At 39.7% G+C, this 22,894-nt stretch overlaps 1 protein-coding gene and 1 pseudogene across 8 annotated transcripts in view; one reads left to right on the forward strand and one right to left on the reverse strand.

Moving 5' to 3' along the window:
* TRIM9 (tripartite motif containing 9) overlaps positions 1-22,894 on the forward strand; it is a 104,552-nt gene that overhangs the window by 64,824 nt on the left and 16,834 nt on the right. For 6 of the 8 annotated variants that reach the window (XM_019725679.2, XM_019725681.2, XM_019725682.2 and 3 more), the window contains exons 4-7: positions 6,929-7,039; positions 8,146-8,299; positions 14,892-15,049; positions 16,466-16,604. In XM_019725679.2, coding sequence (XP_019581238.1) covers positions 6,929-7,039; positions 8,146-8,299; positions 14,892-15,049; positions 16,466-16,604 — 562 coding nt within the window. The remainder of the gene's footprint in view (positions 1-6,928; positions 7,040-8,145; positions 8,300-14,891; positions 15,050-16,465; positions 16,605-22,894) is intronic. The other 2 variants (XM_019725680.2, XM_074327480.1) reach the window with 1 other exon arrangement.
* Positions 3,517-3,985, reverse strand: LOC109444423 (chromobox protein homolog 3; annotated as a pseudogene).

Consider the following 22,894-nt stretch of genomic DNA (forward strand, 5'->3'; position numbering starts at 1 on the left):
GACGTGAGGGAACACATAGAAACTCCCCCTACTGACCAAAAGGACCTATGAAGAATAAATTCTTCAAGCTTGCATCTTTAAAGTACTTGTACCTCAAAAAGAAAAAAAATACCTAATACATATTTTTAGGGGAAATTGTTTTAAACTGTGATAGGAAGTTATAGATTATATTTTAAAAGAATTTCTTGAAATAGGAGAGAAAGAATATTAGTTACTTAGGCTAAAAATGGGATCCCTTCAGATGCCATGATGAGAGAGAATGATATGAGAAAAAGTATTTATTAAAAAGAAGAAATAAAGAAAACTTTAAAAGAGCCACATGTAAGATAAAGAAGTAAATGGAGGAAGGGTGTCAAGGTCAAAATCTAATAAAATAATAAAATTCCCCTTAATCAACCTGAGTTCTTCTTGCTGGATGTATCACATGAGATGAGTGGAAGGAGGAGATTAGCCTGTTAGAGATGGAATGGGAAAATATAGTTGTGGCTAGGCAGAACAAATTTTGTATTTGTATTGTATAAGTTATCATGGGTTGCTCTTTGCTACTGAAAAAGTCTGAGCGTTCAAAGGAACACAACACTCCATTTCTCAGAGTCCCCTTTCCAAATAGGTATTAGTGTCATATCCTGACCCAAGAGATGACCTTTATAAATTTTCCACTTAACAAAATAAAACTGTTCAAATGATTAATAGGCACTTGCCATCCAGAACAGATGGTGAATGCTGATAAAATGGTGAAAGTCTTCTCTGAAACTGTGTCCCACAAATTAATTCATGGTCCCTGGAGAGCTGGTTTAGTCTTTAATGAAGATGAAAGGAAGATTGTATCCCAGTCCCTGTTTATGTCAATTCCTGCAACTTGCACGTTTCCTAAGAAAAGGAACTCTTTAATCCAGCCAGCTGCTGCAAGCATGGTGCCGAGGGTTTCTCTGGAACATCAGAGCCACAGCACAGAAATGTGGAACTCAAAGGAAAAGTGACATGGCCTGGCTGCCTAGGAATTGTTTTCCATAAAAAAATACAATGTAGAAATAAATAATAAGGGTTAGAAATAACAGAGTGAAGAAGGCAACAAGAGAGCTAATAAAGACACTCAATTAGAGAAAAAAAATCTTTATGCTCTTAAAAGTTCTAATTATCTGGCTGATTTCCAGAAGATGGGAAATCTTGCTAAATTAATTCGGAAACTAGAAGTCAATTACAGCACACCCAAAAATGCTGCTTCTGGGAACCCTGTAGTCTAATTTTTAGCAGTGATTTTTATCACAGGCTATGGTGATTATTGTGAGGTGGTTGATTAAAATGTAAAAGACAGACCGAAATCCATGGTTGCAACAGTGGGAACTGGAGCCAGGAACTCAGGAGTATTGAGTCCTTCCAAGAAGCTTGAGCCATGGACTTCAGGAACCAATTCAGCAACCTCCCCACCCCCTTGCCCCCCTCCACTGCAACTCACTGACTCTTTGGCAGTGCAACAATTAAGCTTCTTAGGAGGAGCCAGAAAGAAAAAAAAAGAGTAGCCAGAGAGCCCCAACACTTGGACAGCTCCTTTGGCACCACATAATCCTTGCTTGAGAGGGAAATTCATAGAAACAGACATAGAATTTTATGAGGACTGAGTATTGTATTTATTTCAGCACATTTAAGTCATAAAATTATCATTGAGTTGAATGGTCTGGAAAATAAACCCAACAATTTAGTCTATTTTGCCTCAAAAGCAGACTCACTTTGGGTTACTGTGCTCAGCGCCAGTTTCTACTTGTTATTCGGACTTGCAATATCAGTCAGGTAGGCGTAGTCCTAGGGTAGATGCCATTTGGGTAGATTCAGTGATTGCTGAGGTTTCTGCGACCTAGCAGTGTTGATGTACTGGCTACCAAGATATAGAAGAGGTTTCTGGGAACAATTTAGTTAAGCATCATATAGCACAGAGCAGTACCATATTAGCTATAGGTCACTTGTCTTGCATTTTTAAATGTTTTACTTAGGGTGATTTTTTGTTTTTTTCTCCCAAGAAGCAGAACCTTAATCTTCTTGTTTCTTTTCTGATTAAAAAAATAAAATAATTTGCGTTCCTTGAGCCCAGGCCAACACATGGTTGTGGTTTGAAACATACTAGATGCCAGAAGAAAATAAACCAACCAGTGAATCTTAAATTTGATCTTCTCCACTCTCCCCACCAAAACAATGAAACAAATAATCTTTCTATCAAAGTTGGTTTCTTTAATCCATTCCAATAAAGAGGTTTTATTTTTTTTTAGAGGAATACAAAACTATTTATTGACCACTGTTTACCAGTATTTACAATAAAGTAAACAATAGTTAGCTGGATAACATTCTGATTACTACGAAGTTATTGTTTTTCCTGGCTTATCCTCTACCAGTAACCCAAATACTGAGATTGAGCCTACATGTAAGAAGTGAATTGCCGAGAGGGCGGGGGTGGGGGGACAAAACATGCAGGTCAAGAAGTGTTTACATTACAAAAGTTTGTTCACCCATTTCTTCCAGGGGTCCTAAACTGCCAAGTCTCTAACCATCCATAACCTACGTTCCATGAATGAAGTCTTATACATTCCGTGAATCCTGACTTTTTTTAGTCAATAGCCACAAGGATTTCAACTTCTTGTAAAGGAATTGTTCACTAGAGGGCTTTTAAATAAGTCTTGCTTGCCTAATTAAAACACACCAGGATTTGCCTAGTTTTCTCATTTGGGTTGTTGGTAGTGACAGAATTTTCCTTTAAGGGGTTTTGCAAATAAACTTGCATTTATATGATTGTAGCTATGGATATGGAGTCTGATATGGCTGCTTTTAAACTGTCCAATTTTAACTGCTTACATTATATTTAAATTGTCCAATTTATTACTTTTGCTTCAAATTATCTATGCAATTTCAAAGGTTAAAGCTTCAGGAAAATTTCAATTTAACTTGAAGTGATTTATTTGTTAGGTTGCTGAAAATGATGGCATCCCAGAAAAATGGGCTTATCCATGGTCGTGAAATGCTATTTTTGTTTTAGTAAATGTTTAAAAAAGAAAGAAAAAAAGAAAACCATTTACACATGTATTCTATGTATACACACCAAAAACCCCTAAATAAACAGAAGACCCAGAGTGATCCTTAGGCATATATGAGTTAAACACAAATTCTGATTGAGTAATGAAAATGGAAATTTCCCCCAACATTTAGAAAAGTTGTTCTCTAATTTAGAGGGGAAAAAATATACCGTGATATTAAATGTTCTTTTCTGATAAAGGAAGCAACTACAGGAAGCTTTTGTTCAAAGTAACCAGTGTTATAGATGCAAAAAAAACAACTCCTCCAATACTACTTCAAACCAAACATATCAAACTTGATTTTCATTAGAACCGTAGTTATTTCTTCACACTAATCAGTCAAAAACACCAAGACCCAGATTACATATGTATACAAACAATGATTGGGCTTCATCTTCTGAACAAGAGTGCCAAGTTAGTCTCTCTTATAAAAAAACAATTACAATTTGAGGACAATTCACAATTGCCTCTTTTGCCAGCACCAATCTGCCTCACTTGAATCTTGCCATTTCATAAGAAACATTAATTCTCTACAGCTGTCTGTGGCACATTTTTCATTCAGGATCAAGACCTCTGGCAAAGCCTCTTGGTTTATCAGCAGCATCCCTTTTCTTTGATTTGTTATCATCAGACTCACTGTCAGACACAGTTTTTCTTTTTGTACCATCTATTTCTCTAACAGCTTTTTGAGAATTAAGAAGTGCTTTAATTAACTCTGGACAATCTGAATTTTCTTCAGGTTCCCAAGTATTGTCAGCATCTTTGAATCCCTTCCACTTCAGAAAATACTCCACCTTCCCATTCGCTATGCGTTGGTCCAGTGCTTTTTCCACCACAAATTCTTCAGGCTCTAGCTCTTCAACTTTTTTACTTTTTCCATTATGTTTCTTTCCCATTTTTCACAATGTAGTTTTATTGGAGGCCATTTTTTATTGCAGACTTGAAGAGCTATTATTCACCACCTTTGAGCTGCTCCAGGTCTCGCACCTCCAATAAAGAGATTTTAAATCCTGCATTCATTTTTTTTATTATTTTTAATTATATTAAAAGTTTAAAAGCAATAACAAATTATCTGTCAAAAAATTAAGAGACTCCAAATAGCGAAAACAATCTTGAGAATGAAGGATAAAATTGAAGTTCTCATACTTCCTGATTACAAAACTTACTGCAAAGCTACAGTAATAAAAACAGCATCGTACTGGCATACAGACAGATACATAGACCACTGGAATTGAATAGAGAACCCAGAAATAAATTCTCACACATATGATCAAATTATTTTTGACAAGGGTTCCAAGACCAATGAGGAAAGAGCAGTTTTTCAACAAATAATACGAGGAAAACTGGCTATCCACATGTAAAAGAATGAAGTTGGACCTAACACTATATATATAAAAATTAACTCAATGTGGATCAAAGAGTTCAGTGTAAGAACTGAAACTATAAAACTGTTAGATAAAAATATAGGGCAAACACTTTACAACACTGGATTTGGCAATAAGTTCCTGGATAGGACACCAAAGGCACAAGTAACAAAAGGAAAAGTAGATAAATTGGACTTCATGAAAATGTATAAATTTTGTACATCAAAAAAAGATAACAAAAACAACCCAATTAAAAATGGGCAAAGGGCTTGAAAGACATTTCTCCAAAGAAAATATACAAATGGTGAATAGCACATGAAAAGATGCTCAACTTGTCATTAGGGAAATGCAAATTAAAACCACAATGAGATACTACTTCACATTCATTAGGATGGCTGTTGTTTAAAAATAACAATAATAACAAGTGTTGGTGAGGATGTGAAAAAACTGAAACCCTTGTGCACTGCCAGTAGAAATATAAAATGATCTAGCTACTGTGGAAACAGTGTGATGATTTCTGAAAAAATTAAAATAGAATTACCATATGATCCAGCAATTCTACTTCAGGGTATATACCCAAAAAAAGTGACACGGGCTAGCACAGATATTTGTATGCCCATATTCATAACAGCTTTATTCAAAATATCCAAAAGGTGGAAGCAACCCAAACCCAAGTGTCTATCAATGGATGAATGGATAAACAAAATGTGGTCTATACATTCAATGGAATATTACTCAGTTTTAAAAAGAAGGAAATTTTGACACAAGCTACAACATGAATAAACCTTGAAGACATATGCTAAGTGAAATAAGCCAGCCACAAAATGACAAATATTGTATGATTCCGGTTACATGAGGGTCCTAGAGCAGTCAAATCCATAGAGATAGAAAGGAGAATAGTGTTTGCCTAGGAGTGGGGGGAATGGAGAGATGTTGTTTAATGGATAAAAAGTTTCAGTTTGGGAAGATGAAAAAGTTCTGGAGATGGATGATGATGATGGTTGCACAACAATATGAATGTTTGTAATGCCACAGAATTGTCCAAATAAAAACAATTAAAATGGTAAATTTTATGTTATGTGCATTTTATCACAATAAAAAAATTAGTCCTCCACATTAAAAAAAAAAAATTAGAAACCAAGACCAGTAATAATGAATGGATGGATTGTGAAGAAATTAAGAAGAACTCAAATGTCCAAAAATATGGGAACAGAAATAGTTAAATAAATTATGATAACCCATTCAATGGGATATTTATGTGGCCAATAACATTTATTGGTGGTGGCAACATGGAAAATGCCAATGATATTGTGTTAAATGGGAAAGAAATAAAATTATCACATACTATGATTGCAGCTATAAATCTAGGTCAAGGGGGAAAAAATAAAAAGAAATATCAAATGCTTTAAAATTTGCATTAGAGAGGTGAGACGATTTGCTTTTTTTCCCATCTACGTTCTAATTGTTTTTGGAAAGTATGTGTAATGATCTTTAAAGGAGAACAAATCTATAATGAAAAGAAGAAGCAAGGAAAAGTTGTTAAATAATTATTATTAAAACTTTTAGTTATTATCAATAAAATCAGGAATGTTGGATGTTTTTGAGGCTTTTGCAAAGAAGCATAAATAGCTAGGATGTGAGGGACTGAGATTCCTAGAAAACTCTCGTTCAACTCTATGCTTCAGAAACCACTTCAGGATTCGGGTGACTGAACAGAAGACACAGAAGATGAATATCTCCAAAGAAAGAAACTTTTCAAGGACTGTCATGCATTTGACACTGGGCAAAGATAACTTCCCAAAGGCAGAAACTGCCTTTCTAGGTTAAAGCTGACTCAAGCTTGGCAAACAGAGCAGCCTTTAAAACTGCTTTCCAAAATGAGTTGATTCTAAGTGGGTTATTCTTAAAATTTAATTCTGCATCCATCTTTCTCTGGTTTACTTGTCATTAGCTCATTGTCTAACAGCAAGTCCCACCTCTAGCCCCACCCCACCACCCACCCAAAGAAAGAGCATTAGAATGAGAAAGAACTGGGTTTAGATGGTGATGTCTGCTGTTTAGAAGGGACAGGCAGTGGGTGGGAGAAAGTGCACTACTGTGTCACAGAGCAGTAGCTGCCGCTGCACCTCAGGTTACTCAGCTCCTTTACAGACTCTTCACAACCTCCCACTTAGAGCAGCTTATGGTTGTCAGCTTCCCAGAGGAGGGGAGTAAGGGGGAACCTGTGTAAGATGTCCCTTGAGGTGCCAAGGTAACCCTCTTCCCAGGGTTCCAATCTGCACTCCTTGCTGGTGGGTCCTTGTTGTGACAAGTTCCTGTGAGAGTCATTACCCAATCTGTCCTCTAGGGTCATTGTCCACAGCAGACTGCCACAAAACAGTCTCATAAATCTAATTCCATTCCATGATGCTCTTGGATTCTGGTTTGAAGGAGCTTTCCAAAGTCCCAGTTTGCTTCTTTTCTGCGCTCTGCCATTTTGGACCATTCTGTTCTCATCATTCCTAGGTGGTTCGAGATCAAATCTCTCATTGCACAGTGAAACTGCGACAGACCACGGGGCTAATGGAGTACTGCCTGGAGGTGATTAAGGAAAATGATCCTAGTGGCTTTTTGCAGGTAAGTATCAATTGATTTCTGCTTCAGTTTCTCAATGTCCCGAGTCTGAGGCTATCAAGACCAGACTCCGAACGGCCCTGGCTGGACATGGGTCCCTCCATAACAGAACATACCTTCACACTGTGTATGTGGGTGCCTGCTAACCTCTACTGACTTCCTGGAAGTCTCTGCCACCACTTGCGACAAGATTGGGAAGTGCATGGGCTTTTTTGTTTGCTTTTGTTCTTGTGTTTAATCATGAAAACACAATTCCCTATAGTTCCTCCAAAGCAGTTATTTATTGCCTTGCCTAAGAGTTGGGTCCTTTCCCACTAATATCTCCTGGACAGTTTTGTCTGCTAGAATGTCTAAGTATGCAAGGTTCTAGCTTTTTGATACCTCCTACTGCCAAAAGTCAGTGATTTCCCAAAGAAAGTAAAGTTTTTTTCCATCCTTTGGATGTCTCATGATTTCTTTAGCATCGTTTTAGTGAGATGCTATGATGTCAGCTGAATTTTACTTAAGTTTCTATCCCAATAATTAAGGGACCTTTTATTAAGGAATGTGTAGATCCCTTGCAACTCATTTTCTACCAAACTGGCCAAGAATGATGGAGACTAAATATAAGAAATGAAATTGTTCTCTACCAGAGTGTGATACATGACGATAATGGTTTAACGTGTAAGAAATTCCATTTTACAGATTACCGTATGCAACCTCTCTAAACTGTTTTGTAAAACTCATTTCCAAGTCTTGCAAGGATACCCATACCTCATATTAGAATCAGGGTTATTGGTTCTAGAATTATTTAACCACCAACACATCATTATTTAATGTTGGCCTTTAGCTGAACTGTCATAAATAGCATAATCATATATATCCAGGTTTGTCTATTAATTAACAGCAGATAACTACTTAACGAGCCCTCTCTGACTCACAGACATGTCCAGATCTGAATGATACATCACAGGTCACCCTCATCCTAATAGGCTCCTCGCTGCCTGCATGGAGAGCAGCAGTGTGGGTCCCACGGTGGTTTGGTGCTAGCACTCCAGGAGCGTCGAGAAGCAGTGTTCTGTGTCCGGTGTGGGGTGTATTTCTTAGGCTGTGCTCTTTGCTGTGATTAGATTTCTGACGCCCTCATAAGGAGAGTGCACCTGACTGAGGATCAGTGGGGGAAAGGCACGCTCACTCCCAGGATGACCACAGACTTCGACTTGAGCCTGGACAACAGCCCTCTGCTGCAATCCATTCACCAGCTCGACTTCGTGCAGATGAAAGGTGCGTGCCTGCGTCCCCCCGGCCATAGCAACGTCCCGAGTGGAGACTGGTGCTTGAAGCAGGATAAAGGCAAACAGAGGGCAGCTGCCAGGTTTATAAATCACCTGAGAGGTGAGAAAGTACACACACACACACTCCTCTGGTTAATGTTACAAAAACCTGGAGTGGCTCCTCTCTTATTGTGCAATGGAAGCATATCCTTGTGGCTGGGGAACCTACCTCTCAGAAAGTCACATTAATTCAGAAAAACTCAATGCTTGCCACTTTGAGAGTCTGAGAGATTTCATTTGCTCAGCATCAGAGAGTAGCTGACATAGGAAGAGAGAGAGAGAAAGAGAGCATCACTGTACATAAATATAATCTTGTTATGGAGAGTAACCCAGAAATATTCATATAAATCAAGGGAGTTCAGAATTGAAATAACTGCTTCCACATGGATAGAGACAGTGAGCAAGTGGTTGAGCATGGATTAGTGGGAACTGGAGAGGACCAGTCGGCTTGCCAATACTGGTCAAGAAAATGCCAACCTGGATACAGAAAGAAAAGGAAAGTTTGAAATAAACTTTTTAACTTTTTAAAATTTTTTGGTTTATGTGATTTGGAAATATGGCAAACATCTCTTTGAGATGTTTGGGTAGATGCAAGGGGAAGTACAAGTACTTAAAATGATCTTAAGGAAAATAACTTTTTCAAAGGAAAATAAAAACTCAAGCCAACCACGCAGTGATATTTTAATGGCAGTGTAAGTAATACCCATTTGAAAAATATTTCCAATAGGTTTTTTTTAAACCTTTTATATTGAAATAATTATACATTCACAGGAAGTTGCAACAATAGTAAGGAGAAGTCCCATATACCCTTTTTCCGGTTTCCATCAATGGTTACATCTTGCATAACTATCATAATGTCAAAAGCCAGGAAGTTGACATTGGCACAGTGTATGTGTCTAGTTGTATGCCATTTTGTCAGGTGTGTAACCATCACTGCAATCAAGATACAGAACTATTGCACCACCACAAAGCTCTCCCTCATGCTACCCGGTTATAGTCACACACACCCCTTCCTTCCACCATCCCCAACCCCCGGCGACCACTAATCTGTTCGCCATCTCTCTAATTTGGTCATTTCCTGATCTTTTTTAAAACCGAAGAAATTGATTTGCTTTTTGCTTCTCCCAATTGAAGCATCCATGTAATAAATGACTTAGAAGTCAGTGCTTTAAAATTTGTGTTTCTTAAGAAAACTATACATGCTTCCTTTCATCAGACAGAGAGAACCACACAACCCAGCAAGTTTTAGGGTTATAGACCCTGATGGCTCACATCACCCAGTTAAACTCACCCTGTACCTGCTACATGTACTTCTCTCGTCCTGTCAGTGGATTTTTCCCTCTTTTATTTCCATTTTCTTCTTTTTTTGTTTAGCAGGTATTGCTTTGGGACAATGCCTTAACTACTTTTTGAAGTAGTTATTGCTTTGTTGCGGTAACAAAAATGTTTAGCATCACTGACTGCTTTCCAAACCAGACACTCTCCTAAGTGGATTAACTCATTTTATTCTCACAGCCCTAGAAGGCAGCTAAGGAAACTGAGGCACAGGAAGACTGAGTTGCCTGCCTGAGCTCACATAGCTAGTGAGTGCCAAGGCCAGGATTCAAACCCAGGGAGCATGGCTCCAGAACCCATACCTACAACTTCCAGTCTGTGCTGTAAAGTTAGTGCCTTACTAAGCAGCTTCTTCAAGGAATAACTGAATTGCTTTCTTAGACTTGAGAAATTTAATTTTTGTCGCAGTTATTCTTTCTTGCTGTTTAAACATTTTTCTTTATCACCTACCTGGTGGCCTGTAAAATATACCCGTGTAAATAGTGTATACAGCCCCAGGTAAACTCCCCTCCACCAGCCTCTCTCTGTACCCAGTTCTTTCAATGAGGTAAAATCATTGACAGGTTATGTCACAAGTAGCTCAAAGGAGAAAGTATGTCACAAAAGGGTAATGTAAGGGCATTCTGGTGGAAGAGGAAAAAAATGAGCCAACCCACTTAGACGTGGTGACGGGGCAGAAGGAGGGGCAGGCAGAGGGTAAAAGCCTCAGGACTTTGAAATGTTTTCATCAGCTGGCAGAGCCCACTCCACCCCCATCCGCTGTAATTCTGTCGTGTCCATCTGCCCACCGTGGAGTACAGTTGGCAGGATGGTAACAATTGTGTTGGAGTGAACACAGCCTGGCACGGGGACTGCAGGTTCATGCACTGGGCATCCCAGACCACATTCCTAAAGCTTTGTCACTTGGCTATTGACAGCTGCACACAGAACTAAGCATGGGCATGGCTGTGTGTGCAATTCATTCAAGTCTGTACACACAGCCGTGCTAAGCATCCTGAAAGCCAGAGTGCAGAACTCTCTCATAGCAGAAATTCACTGGGGACACAAAATTATCCGGAACAGTTATTTAGGAAAGTAATAGGACAGACCATTTTGTATGAGACTGGATTATTTCATTGTTCTTTTCTTTTTAACACTTCATCTTAATTTAATTTACTTCTGATTAGTATCCCTCCTCAGAGTTAATTTATATGCTTTATTTTGTGCTCTTTATATTTAATTTATTCAGTGAGAGCCCAGTCCTCTTTAGAATCTGAATAATTTTTATCTGTCAGATGCTCGTGATGGAAAGAAAAGGCCAAAAGGTCACGACACACTACATCTTGATTGAATGTAGTTAAGACTTCTCCTACTGGCCTCTTTGATATCTGTTAACGTATATACAACTTGACCAGTGTAGTGTTAGGTTTTTATATTTTTAGCATATTCATAGTCAGTTTAATAAACTGCACTTTCACAGCTTCTCAGGAAAAATATCTCAAGAAACTGCTCTCCAAAATTCCTGTACAAATGTCCAAAATTTAAGTAGCACTTGGAATGGTGTTAAAAGAATATGACCATTGTGAAACTAGCAATACGTGTAATTAATTCAGTATGTTTTTTAACTGTTCTAATTGTTTTCTAGTTATGGATTACAGTAGAAAGTTAAAATATTTTCAAAATTACTTAAGATATGCACTTAAAGTTATGATTCAAACTGAAAACCTGAAATATCTACTTACTTCTTAAATCAAAATTTTAGCATCTCTGGGTTTGAAATTTCATCTTAGATGTCTTTTTTTTCCCTTAGAATCAAAGAAGATAGCTCTGTTGTTGGTTTTTAAATGTTTCCACTTAGCCTAGCTCCTACTATTCAGCAACCGTGCACTGCTTAAACTTATTCCGTTAGCTACAAATTTAGCTAATCTGTTCTTTCTGATTCCACATCACCAAGCAATTGAGATCTATGTCGTGAATGCTGGTTTCTTCTTTGTTCAAACATCCCTAAATTGTAATGACATGTTTTCTGGTTGCATTTTAATTAGAAAATCATCTTACCCTCTTTCCACACTATTGGGAATGGTGTTTGATCTCTCTTTTATAGAAAACAGCAGATTAAGCTTTGTTTTCTGTTTTTATTAGAGAGGGATAAAAACGTTTTTTCCTTAATTTTAAGTTGGTATTGTCAACTCTTTCCCAGTTCATGGGAAAGAAATTTTAAGATTCTTTTCTTAGTGCATCAAGGGCTCTGCTGCTTGACTCAGAACAGATTTCAGATACCTCCCCCCCCCCAGAAAAATATCACCCCAGAATTGTCTAGGTACACAAAGTATCCCCAGATCCCCAAGTCATGTGCTGAAATGAAACACCAATGTGTTCATCCTGAACCAGGATGAAATAGTGACCTAACATTCCATCAGGCCTTTTTAGCACATAGACCAATGGCTGTTAATCCCCTTAAGTGCCTCTACCCACCTAAGGACACACTTATCTTCATTAACTCGTGTTGAATGTAAGAGCCCTGAGTGTGCACCAAGGTCATGGGCAAGGACAGTGTGATCTGGACAGACCCTCCTGTAAACCATGGAGAAAAAGCTCCGAGAGGTGTGGCACACACTCTGACATGCATGTAATCTGTTCGTGACTTGGGGGCCTGAAAGGCATGTCCTCAAAACAGGTGTTACACGTATCCTTAATAGTGTACAAGTGACAGCTTTCCAGAAACAGCTTCTTGTTCCTCTAAAGTCTAAACTTTCCTCAGATTCCATTTGTATTGTTCAGCCACCATAAAAAGGAATGACAGTTCACAAAGGACACTTCAGGGAAGATGACTCAGGAAAATTGCATTCCCAACCACCATAGCGCCTTCAGCGAAACACTTCATTGAAATACACCAGCAATTCTTGGGAAGCTTTATTGTTCACATATAGGAATTTGTTTAAACCTGGGTTGATATTAAGATCTAAAAATGAGTGAGCGATTAGACTTTTTTCTATTCTTTTGGTCTTTTAAAGTGTATCCACTGAAGACTTATAAATGAAGTTCACATGTTTTAATTACATATGATACCATATATTTCAATTAATCTTTTAATTATACCTATGTCTATACAGGGACATTTGAGTTTCTTATTAGAGACATTGCAATTATTTGTATGATTCAAGTTGAAACCATGTTATTAGTTGCTTTTTTTTTCTTCTTTTTTTAAGAGAAGTTAGCCTTTGTTTTCCTTGTTTCACAAATAAAGTTGGCTGTGCTAGTTGCTTTTCATGTTATTGGTTTCTTATTGTGACCTTATTCTTTGATTTTAAAATTAATGAAATGTAGACTTGCCTGAAACATGAGCAAAGAGAAAATGAAGACTGATAGGGGAGCTAATGAGATAAAGAGAGTCCTAGGAAATTGCTGTTTTATGGTAGCTGTAATAAAGCCAGGTAAAAGCAAATGTCCCCGGGAGAATCATTTCATGTCCCTAGAAGCCGTTTGAAGAATGGTTTGCTTCAAGTTATCATATTGTACTCCACAGTTAATATGTTAAAATGTATTCTTTGTATAAGGAAAAAAAGTGTTTAAGTGACAAAGTACTTTCCTAACATGTATAGTGACCTAAAGTTAACCCTCTAATTACTACTCCGAGGTGATGCCCGTTTATGTGTAGGTAGATGATCCTTAGAATCATTAGGAGTTTCGTCTTCTCTCTCTTCCTTCCTCCATTCAGTCCTATAGTCTTTTTATTGAACAAGGTGATGGATTTATCTCCTTTCCTCCGAATCCAGATGTTCTGGGACCTCTGGAGCTGCCGAAGCCATTGTTCTCTGATGAGATTCCACCTGAATTCTATGCCATTGAAACTTGAAACATGATGTCCCTTCCTAAACTGATCAGCTCCACTTAACTGGTCATGATTTTAATTTCATTATGGTTGATCTAGTAACTCAGGCATAGTTTTCCTGCAATGTATCACAGTCTTTTCTTAAGTATAAGATAATTGACCCACTTCACCTTCACATCTGTCGTGGGAGAGTGACTGCTTTTGTTTTCTAGGTTACCCGGCATAGAACCTGTTTCCTAAACTGCTGTTAAATTAGCCATCTTCTTGGTTGGGGTGACTGGCAAGCAGCGCATTTCATTCAATGCACGACACTCAGAGTCCAGTACAGCCTACCAGGTGTTCCACAGTTAGCATTTGTTCATCTGAATATCCCTGGATGTGGTCCAAATTGTTCTCTCCTATTGTTGAAGTACTACAAAAATAAATAAATGCTTTGGTTTTGAAAAGACATTTTTAAGCAGTTGGTAAAAACATTATTCCCAGATACACATATTGAGTTTACATGTTAGGAACGGGGATTATTCATTACCTAACATTCCTATTCGTATGTCTGTGTGTCTCAAGGCCCAACTAATCTGCAGTTTTAAGTAATACAGAAGATTCTCGGCACAAGATGGAGACAGTTGTGACTAGTAACAATGTGACAGATTCTCACAAGGTCACAAGGACACCTTGACCCTCCTCTCCCAGGCCCCACCTGCTCCCATACTGCTCTCTAGGTTCACAGTTGACTGTTCTGTACCTACAGAAAGAATGGACTTGAGCTAGTGCTATTTTCAAGGTATAGCTACTTTGAAAGAATGTCAAATTCCTCAGAAGTTTCAAAACAGAGAAATCACTGTTGGTATCACTTGATACCAAATTTTCAAAAATCAGCTTTTATAGCTACTTATGTGCACAGGCTTTGAGCAGAATCACTGGTTAAAAAGAAAAGGAAAAAAAAAACATGATAGGACCTTAGCAATATAGTGATTTCAGAGCTATTTCTCAGAATAGACAGTTCCAAGTTTATAAACTTGGGGTTTAAGGTACATGATAAGTTTTATGATAAATTTATGAGCCATGTTATGGTTAAATAGGCTTTTCTGGGCTGGACTGGAAGTCTATCCCCCACGTAAAACATTTCCCTTAGGGATGATGTCTTTGATGCTCAAGGGGGTAAGAACAGAGCAGTTGTCTCCCCTCTGATTAAAGGTAGGAAATGCCACCCGGAGCGTGAGAAAAGGCAGTAGTGTAGCTCAGGAGCCAGTCCCACTCTTGGAGACCCAGAGGGATCCTGTTCAGGTCCCCCACGCACCCCGGGCTAGCTACCTAGTCTAGCCACATGTTTATCTTTTCAAGATACTGCAATGATTGCGAGTGAGCGGAAGCCAGGGTGACACTAATTTCTGTTTAGCTTCCTCTCCAGTGCCAGCAACCCCCATCCTACAGCTGGAGGAGTGCTGCACCCACAACAACAGTGCGACGCTGTCCTGGAAACAGCCACCTCTGTCCATGGTGCCCGCCGAAGGATACATTCTGGAACTGGATGACGGCAATGGTGGTCAGTTCCGGGTAAGCAGAGAACCTACTCCTTGGTAACCAAAACCGGTGCCTACCTCAGAGGACCCACCGTGGAGTCTCAGGCCCAAGTATCCTGCCTCTCCTGGGGACAGGCCATCCCTGCAGGGCCTGCTTACTCTGCCCCTGAGGCCTGCTTTCTCCTTGTACCATCAAAGATGGACAAAGGAGTCTCTGAATAGAAACTGCCCTGCCCTTCTTAAAAGAAAGTACCTACAGTGGTGAGAGCTCTGGAGTCAGAATGCCTGCTTTCAAGTCCAAACTCCGCCACTTAGCTGTGTGACTGTGCTCATTTCTCACCTCTTTGAGACTTCAGGTCCTCATTTGTAAAATGAGGATGATAATAATAGGTACCTCATGCATTGTTAGGAGTCAGTTAGATAATCCATATACAGAGGGTGCCTAAAAATGTATACACATTTTAAGAAAGGAAAAAACTGTATTAAAATTGTAATAGTCAATATATACTGATAACAAAAGATGAAATGAATACAAGTCACGTTTGACTTCTACAATTACAAGAGGTGCTCAAAGTGGTTACCATCAGTGTAATTTTAATGCAGTTTTCTTTTTCCTTTCTTAAAATTTGTATACATTTTTTTGGCACCCTCTGTAGAATTCTTAGCATGTTGCTATCTCATACTCCAATCAGTATCGCACTAGAGAGTTGTCATTTTAAAGCTGCCTTGGGATGCAAATTATTTTTACTCATTACGTCAGCATAATGTTGCGAAGTGTACAGCTAAAGAGGGAAGCAGATACCAAACTTATGCTAAAGATGCATTATGCTAGGATTTATTTTAAGCCTTTGAAATGTCATTCTTCCTCCCTTTTCTGTTTCCTCCCCCTTCCTTCTGTATTGTGATGACAACCTATACTCCCGTGGCTTGAGTGTAGTCTTTGTGACAGTTTCTGAAGTTATTAGTGGAGTTATAAGCATATTATAAACATAGCATACAGACCACCCTCATGTTTTCAAACTTTTTTTTTTTACAAATCACACAGATGGATAAAGAGTTTGGTAGGTATAATACACTGTATAAATGCCATGTTAATAATAAGTAAAACGCAAACTATCACACCCAATTTTAATTTTTTAGCCCTAGTTGCTAATAACTCCCATTCATTAAGCTGCCAGGTACATGCTAAGTACAAGGCACTATGCTAGTCATTTTGTACACATGACCTTATAAAATCCTCACACCAACCTCATAAGGTGGGTATTACTGCCCCCATTTTACATATGAGGAAATTGAGGCTAAAAGAGGTCAATTAAATGACCCAGTATCTCACAGGATTTGAATCCAGATCAGGCTGATGCACTTGCTGCTAACCACTGGGCGACACTAGCTCCCTAACCCCTCACAAGGGTTCCCATTAAGTGGTGGCCTGTTACTTGTTGACCCTCAGGAAGTGTACGTTGGAAAAGAGACAATGTGCACCGTGGATGGCCTTCACTTCAACAGCACATACAACGCTCGCGTCAAGGCCTTCAACAAAACAGGAGTCAGCCAGTACAGCAAGACGCTGGTCCTCCAAACGTCCGAGGGTAAGGCCCTTCCGCAGTATCCCTCAGAGCGAGAGCTGCGAGGCGTCTAACATGGCTGGCAAGCCGGAGGTAACCCCACCACTGCCCACATTCCGAAGTGTTTCCATGACTTGCTCTGCATTCTGGCACAGAGCCGCTGTTCCTCTCCCGCCGCTAGAGAGCCCATGGTATGTGGATGGGATCAAACCAAAGAGCCCACAGCAGCAGTTCCAATGGCTTGGGCCGTCGGCTTCCTTTGATAACACTCTAAATAAGCGGCGGCTGAAGAAGCTGAAACATGAAGGCCTGAATGCCCCCTGGTGTATAAGACCAATGTATCTAGGCTCTAGGGCAGGCCCCCATTCTCCTGATACACATCCTGTGCCACTTTTGTCCAGATGATTCTAAATTGCTTTATAGTGCTTGCTTGTTCCTGAGGGTGGGGCCGAGGTTCTTTCCAGCTGTGGATTTGTCTCCCTGACTGTGTTTCAATGGGTGTGGGATGCTAGAGCTATTCAGGGAGGACATAAGGGCCACTCCTGGCTTAACCAGCACGGACCGCTTCCATTTCACACCCAATGCCCAGGCCGGCGGCACCAGGACTGAGGCTTCCTGTGGGAACCAGACAGGAAGAGACCAGCAACTCCGCTTTCCCTCGCTATTACATCTTGCCAGTCCCTCTAGCCGTGGTTAGGCTGCCCAGGGCCGCCAAACAAGGTCAATCAGTCTCTAAAGAACTTTTGCTTCTTGGCTATACTGTCAATAGTTTGGTCATCCAAAGCAAGCCATCCATCTCAAAAAAGGGGCTTGAATTTGATGGCCAGGTCCAAACACAGAGGCTTTTCACACTTTCATTTTAAAAGCAATTGAACACATGAAATCAAACCTATGAAGAGGTTTAAACCTATCTGTGGTCAGTGCCAAAGCATTTTCACACCTTCTGGATGTCATTTTAATCATAGAAGTCACCCCACCCCACCAGCATTCTCCATACCTTCCCTCTGCAGAGCTAATTATGTTGATTTTTGGTCAAATTCAAGACGTTAGCTAAAAGAACTGTGATGGTGTTTTTTTCACACACACACACCCCCATTTCCCACAAATCTCAGCATGTGCCAATCACCCCTAAAATGGTTCACATGGTTACAAACAAGCACAACTTCAAATCCCACAGCAAGGTTGATAGGCTCCTGGCCATGAAAACCACGCGTGGGGAGCAGTCGTAAGCCTGTGAGAGATGCTATTCAGAGAAGGATTTGTTGAAGGAAAAATGTCCACATGGCCCATTCCCATTTTGGTTACAGGGATGTGGTAGCTACAGCCTCACCTGGAATGATTGTTTTAGCAATTTCTCTCTGGGATGACCTATGAGCTTGAGAGCAGTTGCCTCTTTTCCTGAAGTACCATGCTAAATGCTCACGCCCTCCAAGAGTTTTTCCTAGAAGCAATACAGAAGGCCCTTCATGGTGATGGCCTCATTCCCCACGTGTGTACAGGAGGTTTGATTGAAGAGCAAGATGCATGCCTTAGAGCAGGAGATCCTTTGCAGCAATGTTGCCAATATGTGTCATCAGACTTACGAGAAAACTATTTCTATTCATAATACGTCATGGAAATCATACTGTTCTGCTGAAACCAGTTATTAGCATAGCAGCCTGAGCACTTATGTCTCTCTTTTCATCCTGCAGGAGGATGTAGTATCTAGCTTTCACTTAATGTTCATAAGATTATGGTGTCTAATAAATTACAAAATTGGAGCTGCGATCCTTGGTACCATAGTCCGCAGAACTGGGGGTCATTTTCTAAGAGAAATGAATGGATCAAGTCCTCTTCCAACAAAGAAACTGTACTGTAGAAATTAACTTCCTCCATAAATTTTATATATTGTGTACAAATATAAGGTATGTATCTAAATACAAAGAAAACCTTATCATCGTGTAGCTATCAGTATTCTCTGTTACTGCACAGAAGTGATTTTCTCATGATGAAATAAAGTTCGCACACATACTTTCTCCATAACTTTGGTTTGTTCTATTTGTTTCTCCCTCATTCTAATTCATTCAAACAGTAAGACAAGATTTTAAAAGAAAAAAATATAATGAATAGCTTATTTTGGAAAAAAAAAAAGATTTGATCAATCTCTAACAATAGAGAAAGCCTAGAGAATTAAAGAAGTATCTCATTTTTGGTTTTTAGAAATCAGTGAGAAAAATGCCGTTAATGGAGTTTTGATATGTGAACTGAACTTATACTTTATTAATCTTATTCCCTACAGTTCCTGGAAAGGTTTGCGTTGGAGATTTTTTCTTTGCTGCTCTTGTGAGTGATATGGTGGTTGGTTTTGGCTTTCTACTGTAATAAAATCTTTTGCATCCTTTTTAGCAAGAGTTCACCCCTTTCCAAAGTTGAAAACAAAAAGTCTGTATCACAGAAGGTACGATTCCATAGCAAGTCTAACTTGTATTTATATGCATTGAGTCTGAGGTTTAAATCACTCATCACTTATACTCTGAACTATCACAAAACCTTCTGCTGACCCAAAGGTAACATTATGCAAGGGAGATCATATGTCCACATTGTTATGAATTCTGATCGTTCTTTTTTTTCAAAAGCAAATTTGTTTGTTTGTTTGTTTATCTATTTGTTGGGCAGTGTTCGAGAAGTGCCATTGTGTACTAGGCTGTGGGTATAGAGTATGGAGCAGACATCACCCCTGGTGTCATGGAGCTTACAGCCTAGGAAGAGTAGGCCTTAAATAAATAAACACGCAAATAGTTACATACAAGTTATGATAGACACTGTGAAAGAAGGAAAGGGGACGAGCAGGAAGACATAATTTATATAGGGGAATTGGTCAGGAAAACAAGAAAAATAATTTAATTCAATAGAAATTATAAAGAATATGTTATTAAAAGAGAAAAGGAAAGGGAGATGCATTATTATGGAGTTCAAGTGTGGTGAGTGCCCTGAAAGCAAAGGTCTCGGGGATAAACTTAATACAGCCACGTGAATAAGGCCAGTTGTAGTCTAAATCAAATTACCCCGACTTAAGAAGAAATACAACGATAAGCAATGAAGAATTTTAATGAAATTTTAAAATAAGGCCCACAACCCTGGTTGTAGACTCATATATCTTTAAAGTCATTCACTAGCCATCATGGCTAGTCTTTGAAACATCTTTGAAACATCTGCAAAAGAGCCTCCATTAAAAACATTATGTAATAAGACCTTCTTAATACATGGAGTTCTAGGCTCCTTCTGTGTCGAGGAGACTCTGCAAAAAAAAAAAAAAAATTAGACAAGGCTGAGAACAGGAAAGGCAATTTTTCGGTTCATTATTCCCTACTTTCCATCTGCCTTTCTGAACAGACTATACATACCTTTTTACTTTAATCTGGAGAGAAAATGAAATAGACTGAAGGTAAAACTCCTGAGGTCACGTAACTCAGAAAGACAGTTAACTGGCTGAAAAGAGGTCTCTTTCTGACTCTGCGCAGCTTCAGAGTCAGGGAGGGAATTGCTTCTTACAGCTTTCACAGCAGAGAGGGAGCTGCAGCTCACCAAGCCTTGCGGGGATTAGAATGCAACCCCTCAGCAATCAATACTCTAACCCAAGTCTTTGTGTAAAAAGATGATTTTCCTTGGACAAATTCTTAGAAGTGGAATTACTGGACCAAGGAGTATGAACATGTTTAACGCCTTGATCAGTGTTTCCAAATTGCTTTCCAGATAGATTTTTATACCAGAAACATATGAACCATTTTTTATCAGTTTAATTCTACTATTCAGAGTTTAATCTTGATCTACAAGCAGCCTTTTCTGAAAGTAAAAATGTTTCTAAAAGGGTTGGGTTTTTTTTTTTAATTTATATTTTCATAGGAATAATATTCTGATTGTTTTAGTCTAAAAGCAACATGAAATAAATTACAACATATTGCATGGAAAATGACCATGATCTAAAGAAGAGGGAAGTCTTCCCAGTGGGGTATGGAAAGAGAGAGAGAACAAACAAAGGGACTGTTTGCAAGGCAAAAGCTTCAAAATCTGCCTTGATCTGACCATGAAAAGAAACCTCATTTATTCAAAAAACATTAAGTGAGCGCCTTGAGTTTGTCAGGCACTGGGCTGGGCCCCAGTCCCACAGAGGGGCATAAAGCACAGCCCCTGTTCTAAGTATATGGGCTTTGCTCCTCCTCCTTCCTGAACTTCATGGCACCTGACTCAAAGCACCTAAACACTATGGTATCACCTCACCTCTCTAGAACTACAGTATCCACCCTACAATCCAGATAGTCATTTTACAATCAAGAAGTAAGCCACAGTGACCTCTGATTCGGGGCAGGGGGTGGAATTCATGCATAGAAGCTCCTGTGCTGTCCTCACATCAGAGCCCTTGGTCTCACTCAGCCCTCACTTACTTTTAGTTTACACACAGTTCCACTGAGCTCATTGACTCATTTGCAAAGAGCGCAGCAGACCATAAGCATCACATTAGAAGAGAGAAGGATTTGGTGTAGAAGTGAGTTGAGACCTTTGGCAGCATTGAGCAGGGAAGGTAACTGGAAAAACTGAACAGACCAAAAAGAAAAAAGAAAAGAAAAAGTCAAAAGAACATTCTGTGGCATATTTTCTGATTAAGAAAGTCAGAAACCATATAATGCATTTTAGAAAAATTTCCACCTATCACATTTAAAAGTCAGTATATTATCTGGAACCCTTGGTAATGCGGTATTAGGTGTATCTCAGAAGGCTTTATGGAATCACAATATGAAATGAGCCCCAAGAAACTATGATTATAAACCCTAATCCATTTTGTGTCCAGCTTCTAAGAACTTTCTTCATTGTCCATTAAAATATTTCATGAAAAATGACAGTACATATACTTTAGATTATACCTCCATACGCGCATTGCTGGTTTCTGAGCCCCTTCCTGTTCTGTGGCTGCAACATTCCAGATTTACCGTATGTGTCTGTTTCTCATTGCTGCTTTAACACATTACCACAAGCTTAGCAGCTTAAATAACACAAATGTATCACCTTACAGTTCTAGAGGCCAGAATCCTAAGTGGGTTTTACCGGGCTAAAAGTGAGGTGTCAGCAGGGCTGTACTCCTTCAGGCTGCTCTAGGGGAGAGTCCGTTCTCTTTCCTTTTCCAGCTTCTGGAAGCCGCCTGTATTTCTTGGCTCATGGCTCCTTCCTCCGTCTTCAAAGCCAGAAGCATAATGTCTTCCAATCTCTGACTCTGACCCTCCTATTTCCCGTTTATAAGGACCCTTGTGATGACCTTGCACCCACCTACATAGTCCAGGATAATCTCCCCAAATCAAGATCCTTAACTTAATCACATCTGCAAAGTCCCTTTTGCCATGTCAGGTGACGTAGTCACAGATTCCAGGATCTGTGATGTGGACATTTTGGGTAGGCCACTATTCCACCTACCACACTCTATGAGGAAAGTGTTTTTATTATTATTATCATCGTCATGAGCATCCCACTCTCCATATGGGAAAACTGAGCCTCTGAGAGGTTCAGTAACCTGTCAGACCCGGGCCTGTCAGCCTCTAACACCCAGCGCGGTGCATTTTGGTGCTGACTTGAGAACAGTGCTGTTTGCTCTCAACCAAAGAGAAGGGAAGAGGGAAAATACCCTAAATCTGCCTGCTAGATGTCTTGAGACATCTTGTCAAAATGAAACAGCCTGATGTGTTTATCTAGAAACCCCAGCCAGCAATAGGAGTCGAACACTGTGCAAGTGTCATGGTAGTGTTTTGTTGAAAAGAATAACATTGCTACTTTTAAAAGGAGGTGTGGGAGTAGCTGTGGTTTCCAGCATAATACCCCAGCTCCTCCCCAGGTCCTGTCCTTTCTTCCTGTCTCTGGGCTTCCTCTAGCTTTTCCCCCTCCTCTTCCCCCAGAGAGCACTCACCCAGAGAGGCCCTTGTCCCCATTTGGCAGCAGTGGGTACTCTGCTGGCAGTGACAGGTCACTGCCTGGGAAGGAAATGGATGGTGGGAGCCACATCTTGGAGGTCTCTGAAAGACCCAGAGCCCAGCTCGGGTTGAAACCACAGAGCAGTTTAGTCCTCTCAGCCCCTCAGACCTCAGCAGTGGGAAGAAGGTAATCAGTGATAATTAGCGACTGAGGCTTTAAAGCTGTAAATTCCAGCACTCCCGGCAACTAGGTGCTCATAGTACTGAAAAGACTGCTCTCAAGCACCCTCTTAGTTGAATGTCCACAGGAGCCATCTCCCCAACACTTTCTAGGATTATTTTGTCTAATGACAATGTTAACACGTTTCGTACGGCGGGGTT

This window comes from Rhinolophus sinicus, linkage group LG03, assembly GCF_036562045.2.
Source record: "Rhinolophus sinicus isolate RSC01 linkage group LG03, ASM3656204v1, whole genome shotgun sequence".
NCBI classification, from domain to species: Eukaryota; Metazoa; Chordata; class Mammalia; order Chiroptera; family Rhinolophidae; genus Rhinolophus; species Rhinolophus sinicus.